The sequence below is a fragment of the Polyodon spathula genome, chromosome 10, assembly GCF_017654505.1.
Source record: "Polyodon spathula isolate WHYD16114869_AA chromosome 10, ASM1765450v1, whole genome shotgun sequence".
Classification (NCBI taxonomy): domain Eukaryota; kingdom Metazoa; phylum Chordata; class Actinopteri; order Acipenseriformes; family Polyodontidae; genus Polyodon; species Polyodon spathula.
In genome coordinates, this window is record NC_054543.1 from 9935489 (window position 1) to 9945881 (window position 10393).

Genomic DNA, 10393 nt, shown 5'->3' on the forward strand with positions numbered 1-10393 from the left:
GCATGAAGAAAAGTACAGCTCTACTATTTTTAGTTCATGGACTCCGATCCAATTAATTATTTAAAATAAAACCGACCATTTGGGGTTTTTTAAAATTTATTTTTTTATACAAGACATTTCTTAATAAATTACTTTGTAATTCACAAACCAAAGTAGCAGTTAGAAATCTCTTTAAAAAAAGGTAGTATTTGATGGGAGCATACGGCAGTGTCTCTACATTCTAGGAATACCTTCATTTTACCACGGTTTTATAAAACACCTACACTATGCAGAAAGTTTAAGGCATACGACTATTCTCTGCCTCATAGAAAAGTCAACAAGCAAATATAACAAGCAAATTAAAACAAACAGAAATAAAATCCCAAACTGTAAAAAAAAAAGCCATTAAAAGCTGTTACAAGCATAAGTTAAACAAAACAAGAGAAAAATTAGTTACACAGTAATTGCTAGTATGATGTTCTTATCGGAAAATCTTTGCAGCGTGTACATGAAAGTCTTCATTTTAACAGGAGAATAACTACATTTTGCAATCAGTATATAAATGGAGATTATAGACCTTAAAATGATTCCCAGATGCAAAAGGTTTCTTTGAAATACAGAAAGTTTGCCTCAGGTGATCCATTTTATTCACTGAGCAAACAGCCCAAATCACTGTTTGCTGGCAAATGCAGACATATGAATAAACTAAAGTGCATTGAATTGGGACAAGCAGCAGCAGTAAGGCACGTTGCAAACCAGCTTCTTATTGCTGCACTATAAACATATGATTTAGTTTGCCTCTGGTGATGCAAAACTACAGCATGTAAATGGGAAGGTAGTTACTCTGCATCTAACCACAGTTACAATTAATTTCAACTGTTACTTTGCAATTTGCCCCTATTTGAGTTCTTAAAATATAACGGGGCTGATTATCAGTGGAGGCTAGTTTCAAATGCAATTTAGTTCAATTCCATGGTGCTTTATTTTTGCACCAGGAGAAGGTGTCAATAATGTAAAACTGAGAACACCTTACAAGACTAAGGTTACCAGTTTTCTCCATATATTCAAGAGTACAAATATTTGGACTGGAGCATATGAGAAATGCATTAAGGGTGGAAGGCAGTCTAAGTTATTCTTTAAAAATTAATTTCAATTAGTTGTTTGACTCTTTAGACCAAAAACAATGAAGTTCACCAGCACAAACATCAAGGAACAAGCAGCTAAACTGAAAACAGGTGTGACACTTGTATCCTAGTTATAAAAGAAATCTACATATAATTTTACACATATATATTTCTATTGGCAGTGTCGATTCAGGTGGCAGAATCAATGCTTCAACATACAGGTATGGTGGTTAAGTGCTGTTACAGCAAGCAGTCCAGAGAAGAATACAAAAATTACATGGATGAAAGGAGCTGTAATCCAACACATGTTCTCAAATGCCTCTTGAGTTTTTAATCCTGCAAACAAAAAAAGGTTACGTTTATTTCTACTTTGAATACTTTTCTAATTTTCTAATTTCTAATTTTAGCTTGTGGCCCTTTAAGATACAATGCTTCTTGATTCACAAATAAAATTCCCAATTCAGCAATGTTGAAAGTAAATTGTACATTAACTATATCTTAACATGCTGTGCATCAGCTGTCCAAGGTGTACCTTAACATTTATCTTAAAACACATGACACAATGCATACAATGACAATATTTATTTTCTTTCCAGTAAGTTTCAGTAATATTAAACTGCCAAGTTGTGTGTTCATTTGAGAAGGTACATGGGAAATCGAAAAGCCATTACACACATTCCAGTGATCTGTTGGTATAAAATGTATCAAAGATTAAGAAATCATGTGCATTTAGACTTCGTGTGGCAAAGTTTAATACAGAACATGTACTTTATAATAACTCATTGCTTAAAGACATGTATTTGCTGAGGTGATTTAGTACGAGTCAGAATTCCAATCTGCTGTACCTGACAAATCAGCCACGAATTAAAAAAAAAAAAAAAAAAAGAAAAAAAAACACACATACACACCTTTGCAAAATAAATCAATAATCCTTTCTGGCTCAGCATATAAATACACAAATGCAGTTCATTTTAAAGCATTACAAATGTGGCTGCATAAGGATGGTACAGCAAGTAAAGATTCAAATGTCTAAACAGTGGAGGAAACAAATTCAGTGGTCCTCAGAATCAGTACTCTGCTCTAACATGAACCACCTCCCACTATATCTTTATTGTATTCATCAAGGTAAGTGGGATTCATTTCACTAATGGCAGTATTCTAAGAAGCCACATTTTAGACAAAAATAGACCCCAGTGTTCTAATTCACTTCAAAAGAGATGCACATGCAAAAAGTCAAGTTTCATTTCAGATCCCAGACCCAAAAGATACCAATTATTTCTTACTTGTCAAGAAGTGTTTCTCCTTACTTGTTGATAGCATTCTTCAAGTATTGCTGTAGCCATTTAGTTTCAGGGTCAAGACATACTTGTTTGTCATTTCTCATTGTTGCACTGTAAAAAATATTGAAAGGAGAAAAAATAAATGTTTTAGGTTAGTCATTTTACAAATCACCTGTTTATTGATGGTTTTATTTGACCTCTATATAAAATAATTGGGAACGTTCTGACATGAATTATTTAATCAGTCTTCTGACTTCATACTTTCTAAGGGTCATGTGTTCTAGAAAAAGATCAGCAGTAGTTTCATATCCATTTCAGATCCATCAACAGTCTACAGGAATCTCAACAGTATCGACAGTGTACAATTACAAGCATTTAATTGGATAGTGCATAATAAAAAAAGGTACAATTACCCATTAGGTAATCAGCACATTACAGCATTTGTCTTTTCAAAAGGAAATGGGTTTTGTTACGACAGTAAAGTTTAACTTCAATTAATAATGATTCTTTATATAAAATACCTGGCTACCCTTTTTACAGGTTTACTGAGGAAACGTAGCTGTTTAGACAGAGCTAACTTTCAGAGAGACAACGAACCAGTACCCATACAGATGTTATCTTCCAAGTTACTGTAGTGATGCCCTTAGTCTAGTAAATGTTTTAATGCAAAAAGCATGTGAATGAGAAATGTCTGAGTAACCTTGTGGGACATCAGTTGCTTAAATTGATTTCCTTCCAAGATCTGGCAAGGCAATTCTTTTTGTGTATGGGAATACAGTTACTAGGGACGCTAAATCAAAACTACTCAAAAGTGTACTGTGCAAATACAGAAGTTTGCTGTACTTTTCCTAGAAGTGTGACGAATGTGAAATTGGGTGCTTGTTGCTCTTATGTATTGTATCTGTAACCAGTACAGAATAGTTTCCAAAAAAATGATGTTTAACTTGGCCTTCATATCAACACATAATTATGAAAGGTAAATATAACTGGTACAAATTTAGAAACAAGGCATTCAGAACAGCAGTTTAACTTTTGGTTGTACATAAAAACAAACAGATTTAACAATGAAATACACTTGTAGAAATCAAATTCACCCACTTTAAATCGAGTCGCAGAAGATATGTGGTATCTAAATGCCTGAGGTTCATCCAAGTCACTTATTTCATCATGAATTGAGCACCTGGGTTTCACAACTATGTGCTAAATGGTAGTGTTTGAGCTAGAAACTATGAATGATAACAACTTGATAAATCTATAAGCTGAACAAAAGCCAATATCATGTCTCCAAAAAGTCTGGCTGCCAGCTTCAAATTAGATGAAAGGATACTGCAAATTAAACAGATTTACTTTCCTATAAAATGGAAATTAAGAATATTCTGTCAAGATAAATTCCATTGATGCAATTACTCAATGTGCAGTGTCTTTTTCAGCAAATGCTTTAAGATGCATTTGCGAATTGGTTATGATTTTGTTCTAAACATTAAATTATTAAATGCTGGTTCATAGTTTTGCATGAGAACACTTAAAAGACCACATCTACAGCATCCCAGTTAATTAGAAAAGGTAATAAATGTGTTCACAGAATACACCAGGCAACAATTACTTCACAGCAAGCAAAAACCAACAGCAATTGCCAAATTAGATTATATTACAGTTTTCTGACAGTTCAAAATACCAGGAAACCTTTCTGAAAGTCATGCTGCTCGGCTGTCTTAAAACGATTCTAGTGTGAAATGCAGGCAAGTTAACTTCAAGCTGTTAGAGAGGCTGATCTTTGGGGTGGGATCAAATCCAAGTCACTAAGTTAGGAGAAATAGGGATACTCACAGATAATAAAATTTATAATCACAGATTTAAACAAATTTAAAATGAAGGGTTTCCCCGCTAGGAGCAGTAGAAAATGGTATGAATGGGATCCAAAATGAGTTTCAGCTGACATTGTTCTTAGTCTTATTTTAAAGCAGACAGTGTTACTAAAGTGGAAACAATAAAAGCCTGCTCCAAAGTTGGAATCATTTGTAACAAAAGGCAACTTACATGATCTGCAGGGGGCAGTTGGGAGTGTTCAGAAACTTGAGATTCTTGACGTTGTTCTTGTGCACACTCTTCTCAGGAGATCTGCACCAGCATCTCTGGCCCAGGCTGAATGGCTTTGCTGATGAGTACACGTGTGAATTAATTATGTGACTAGAATGAAACAAGATTTGATACAGCAGCCCCTTCTGACCTCGAAACAATGCTCTAAGTGTGGACTGTGTTCAGAGTCGAAACATGTTTTAACCTAGACCTTCACGACTATTTACAACTCTAGGTTTCACAATTTAGAGACATCATGTACTAAACTGCCTCTTATGCATTATATTATAAGAGTTGCCTTTAAAAAAAAAAGTACATATAACTTGCCTCTCCTTAAGAATTTCTCTTTTAAATTATTCTCAGACTTTCAAATATTATTACAGGTAGGCTATTGTCCTCCCAAGTGGACATTTAAAAAAAAAAAAGCCTCTTAATAAAGTTAAATTAGTTTATTCCAGTATGTGATATTTCTGTATAAAAAGTGTTTCATATTTAAAGTTCTTAAAATAACATTAACTTTAAGTCATCATAGTTATGAGTGATTTTTTATCATAGTTTAACAATTCAGCACACCCTCCCTAAAAACATTGCTAGCATTGATAAGAATCAAAAGCCAGGTATATTTCCATAAAAACTGAAAAATACTCAAAAACGAACTTATTAAATTGCGTCCCATAGCTTGATCACTGAATCGTGGTAACTATTTTTTTTTTTTTCTAAGTACTGTAGCAGGTTAGTTCGCTAAAAGGGTAACATACATTTCCAGGACCTATATAAACACATTATCAACAACTGTCTTTTGATCAGCGAGTCATTAATTGTTTCGTTGCACCCCACCCCGAAGACAAATAGTGAAATGACATAAGGCAAGCACATCATTAATCAATTGTGGTTAGAGGAAACTTGTCTAATCTAAATAAACCGTTAACTACAATGTCCTGTGCCAACATAAGCGTATACATAATTATACCCATTGTCATCGGGTTCCGAGTAAAGCGGGCCAGCCGTACTTCAAAAGTAGTTGCCTTAAGCTATCTTGTCATCTGATTAAGTACCGTTGCCCTCGGCTAGGGACACCTTGCTGTCACCGCAGTTATCTAGTACAGGCAAAAGAGCCTGTTTCTGATATTACTGGGATGCTAAAATAACGTTTTTAACATCTGGCAAGACCCCCAAAAAGGTACCGTAGAAAAAACCGCCAGAGAACGAGTACTACTCTAAAATACCAGCTCAGTGTGCAATTTAAAAGAAACGATTTGTTTAGGAAGGATTAATATACACTACAGTGGCATTTTAGATGTTATGGGCGGATATTGCGGAAAGCATCGAAATTAAAACCACATTACGTTGACTTTAATCATTTTAGGGAGGGGGGGGTTCAATCACAGACAAATTATTCCAGGTAACTGACAAGCAACTCTTCAAAATGTATATAATACGGGTAGATTTTGAAACAGATGGTGTGGAGAATTGCTACTATGTATTTGGGTTTATTTATTATTAAAGCATTATATAGTTTGTGAAAACCTCAAGAATTATTAAAGATTTATTTTCAAGAAAATGTCGAAGCAGTTTTTGGAAATGACTCCAAGCCGATTTATCCTTTAAATGCAGTTAGTGGTTAGGGCACTAACATTTGTAAACTGCCATTTAAAGGATCAGAAGTTAAAGGTTAAAACATTTAAATAAAACGGTTTAATATGCGTCTGATTCAAATGTCTTGTTCAAGCACTGATGGGCATTTTGCAAAGCTTTAATTTCAAAGCTATGCACCAAAAACATTTACCTCCAGCGACCTGCAGTACTTGCAATTAAAACGAGTCTTCGCCCTCCCCCCATTGTTTACCGATTGCCAATTATTTTCACAAGTTATTCAAATGTTAAAAGAGAGTACATAAAAGGCTTAATTGAAATCAGAAGGCATTGTAATTAACCACACGTTCTCTTTTCTGCACTCAATACACGATATAAAAACTTAAAATCAAGAAGTCCCTTTATGTATTAAATGGCAATTCATACAACAAAAGAAAAATATATAAGGCAGTTGCAAAATTAGTTCTATGATGTCTAGTTGTAAGCTACAGTTTAAAACTATACGCACTGTCATTTAGCTGAAAGAACATTTTCCAATTTCACATGTTTAGAAAATACCCTTTCTGCACACATACCATTCCCTGGTTGATTTTAGAGATTGTGAAATATGATAATTTAATTTTTAAAGAAAATGGGCTTTCAACAGCGATAACATCAGGTCGCATTTTTTATTACATTGATACATACCAGCGGTTTTTTTTTTTTTTTTCTTAAATAGAGTTTGTTATAAAATTTAAAAGCAAACCTTATCAGCATACCATGAGATTAACCAATAGCTGGAACTAAACTATAAAAACACATTCACAAAGCAACTAAACAACACAGTCACATTTAAACACACACACATACTAGATTTATCTCTAAACTTTATAGTCATCAAAAAAACACCTACTAAACACTTACAGAAAACAAGTGTTTTAACAGCAGTTTTGTTGTAATTGCAGCTTCAAGCTTAAGTAGCAGCCATATATTCAGTCAACATAAACTGGAAGGTTACTTACCATGTGATACATGGATGCACATTGTCACCATCAGCAGGGTTAATACTGCAAACGCTTTCACATCCATCGTGGGTGGCTTTACTAAATTTCACACAAGATTCCAATACAACTGTGACTCTGTAAGTCCTGTGCAGAGTGTTAAAAGCATTGAGTGCCGACTCCTACTTGAGGGCTGGGGATAAAGGGGGGGGTAGTTTGGAATGAGTTATTACCTCTGGCATGACATACTTCCTGTATGGAAATATTCAAGGGTGAAATGCAACTTTCTCCTTTTAAATGCCTTTCTGCAAAACTTGGTTACTAACAAAATGAGGCTCCCACTGCTAGTATACAATTACAGATTTTTCAGTCATCCAATCTTGCATTGTTTAGCAAAACTTCTCTAAAGCATGTTGGATGTTAAAAATGACAGATTCCACTTGTTTAACAACAATTTGTAAAATCTGGGGCATATGGAACTCATTTAACGACTAATCATATTTATCATGCAAGACTAAACACATGAATTTAAATACAGCAGGTAACTTAAAACTCAGTACCAGTATTTCATTTGCAAGCTCTTAAATTGTTATACTTCTCAAAAGTTACTTTCACATTCAGGAATATAATTACAGGAGCAGATAGTGCATATAGAAATGCTTATATATCTAGGAATAATTAATCAGATGGTTGTAATATACTTGTTAATCAGATAATTCTATATAATAAAAACCTGTTTTTAATTAGTACAAGAGGTGGTGGCAGGAATTGGCAAAACTTTGTGTGTGAAAAAGCAGAGCCAGATAAACCCCAAGGGAATGGATATTTCTAGAAGTAAAAAGTGAAAAAAAACAAATCCTTCAAACTTAAATGTTGGGTGCTTCACAGGCTGTTTTAAAAATGTGTTTATTTAAGGCTGGTAAATTATAAGCAGTCATTGAAAATTCAACAGTAGGTGTTTCCAGTAAAACTGAGTCAGTACAACATTTGGAAACGTCTTTTTAATTCCTTTATGACTGTAAAACAGAGCTTGAATAGGCCCTATTTAAACATTGCACTGCAGCAAGTAATAGCAGGATCATGACTCTTTGGCTCACAGAATGTGAAATGTAAGTTTCTTTGGCTGAAAAAAGCTATGAGCTATGTGCCTTGGCATTGGTGCACATAAACTGTGGAAGACTGAAGCAGGCGGACAGCATGGTTTTATATTTCAGTATTATCTAACTTTATACTTTGGACTGGATAACTAGTGATGATTATGTTTCAAGATTTTTAAGTTTCAGGACCCAAAAGTTTCTCTAGCATGAAAGGACCATGAAGTTAATCATCCTTACCTTTAAGAACAGTTCTTTCAAGTCTTGAATTGACACAAACACCACCTCCTAATGACATACAAGAAGCATAGCTATAACACTGGATGTTATTATTTTTCTTAGGTTTTTATTTTCACTGTGTGTACGTATTTACATAAAATACGTTTTTGTGGGGAGTATTAAATACTATGCTGGTATAGGCATTTTCATCACAGGCTGAAATTGTACACAAAAAAATTATGCTTTTGGGTCCCCAAACAATTACATGTACCTATGGGTGGAACTTTCCACTCAGCCCTCTAGTTTAATCTGGCAAAAAAAAATGTTACTGGCAAGGAATTATTTGAGTCTGTAACAGAACACAGATGTGAGGTCTGTTTCCATCAATGGGCCACTACCCACAAAAACAAGACTGGGTGTTGTGCCAGACTTTTATTTCTGTCTTTGTTTCTAGAGGTAAAAACGTGTATTGAGGGTAACAGTGTTTGCATCATAGCTTTGGTGACTGACTTCAATAGGTTTGTTGCAAACTTCTCACTGTGTTTAATGCAACACTATGCAAGTACAAATGGTTAAACTGTAAATGAAAAAAAAATCCTGTGTTCACTGCTGTTTTAGGCATAATTGCAGACTGTAAAAAGGGGACAGCTACATGAGGCAATTAAGTTGAGTACCAAATAAAAATAGTTTTTTTTTTATTTATTTATTTATTTATTTTTGGAAATATCACTGCCCTGTTCAGTCAACAGTGATTTTAATATAAACTTTTTTATTATTTTAGTTTAATTAGGATGACAATGAAAAACAAAACAAAAATAACTTCGATGTGTTACATTTTATTAGGTGTGTACTGTACAAATGATGGAGTGGTAATACATTGAAGGTGGGGAAATTCACACCAGGACTGACATTCTGCAAACGTACACAGATCTAAAAAAAAAAAAAAAAAAAAAAAAAAACTGCCTGTTGATTTCTATTGACCCTGGTGACAGCACATCCAATTCTACCACACACAAGGGGAAAGGGCAATTTTGGTGGCTTGATATAAGGTTTCACCAAGACGTTTTACTGTTAAGCTCCTGGTCTTCGCAAATTGCTGGCCTCTTTGAAATATTGAATCTTAATAACGCCAGGCCATCTGCTGATTCGATAGGACAGAACATTGCAGACCTGTGTAGAGTCACCTTAAAGTGAGTTATGCAATTCACTTACCACAGACACTGATTTGGAGAACATTATTTCTATGTGTACCAGAGTATTCATTCTTTTTCAGGGATACTGTGAAAAATCTCAGGTTTTATGCATGAAAAAAGTACATCAAGCTCTTCAGGATTAAATCTATTGTATATTTTTCAATGTTTATTTTCTCAAGTGACCATTTCTTGTCTGAAAATAATCTTCTACTTGCCCTGTAGCTATAGCTGGTTTCTTATAAGCAATGTGTCAGTCAGCTACACAGTATGGAAAGTAAATACAAATACTCCTGTGCATTAGAAATAAAGGCATGCTTGACCTGTTTTACACTACTTTACTGACAAAAATGAAAGCACATAATATATTCTAGTAAACTATATTCTTTAAAATCATTTACTCATATGCATCGTCTTGACAAAATTATAAAAGTTAAAATTTTATACACATATAATAATAAATAAAATGTTTTATTTATATATAAAATACAACATGAAATGACTTCTAAGATAAATAATCTTAATGTATCAATGCTGTTATGTCACTATAAAAAAACACACACATTTTACGACATAGCTCAATATTCATTCATATTTCATTCATAAATACCAGACCTTAAGTGAGTCTTATTGAATGTCATCATAGAACAGGGAAATAACCAAGGTGTTATATAACTGATATACGATCACTAAGAGTTGGTATGTGGATATTAACCATATTGACATCAATATTTATTTTTCACCATGGCAAGTTTAGTAACCAATATATAAGCGCATGGGAAAGGAGACAACAAAGAGACAAATGCAAATAAAACTGCCTGAAAGAATTTTCAAAAGAGACTTTTAGGCTTGCCATTT

The 10393-nt window shown here is 33.9% G+C and overlaps 1 protein-coding gene across 4 annotated transcripts; it reads right to left on the reverse strand.

The window, feature by feature from the left end:
* Nucleotides 1-214: 214 nt before the first annotated feature.
* Nucleotides 215-7203, reverse strand: LOC121322037 (stromal cell-derived factor 1-like). 4 transcript variants are annotated; one of them, XM_041261480.1, is made up of 4 exons: nt 7054-7203; nt 4421-4538; nt 2411-2494; nt 215-1439 (listed from the first exon to the last, which is right to left on the reverse strand). In XM_041261480.1, exons 1-4 carry the CDS (start codon nt 7118-7120, stop codon nt 1415-1417), a joined length of 294 nt encoding a protein of 97 aa, XP_041117414.1. In that variant the 5' UTR covers nt 7121-7203; the 3' UTR covers nt 215-1414. The 4 variants fall into 4 exon arrangements, with proteins under 4 accessions (XP_041117414.1, XP_041117416.1, XP_041117415.1 ...); XM_041261482.1 differs by having other exon boundaries at nt 2387-2494; XM_041261481.1 differs by lacking the exon at nt 215-1439 and adding an exon at nt 1446-1789.
* Between the last annotated feature and the right edge of the window lie 3190 nt (nt 7204-10393).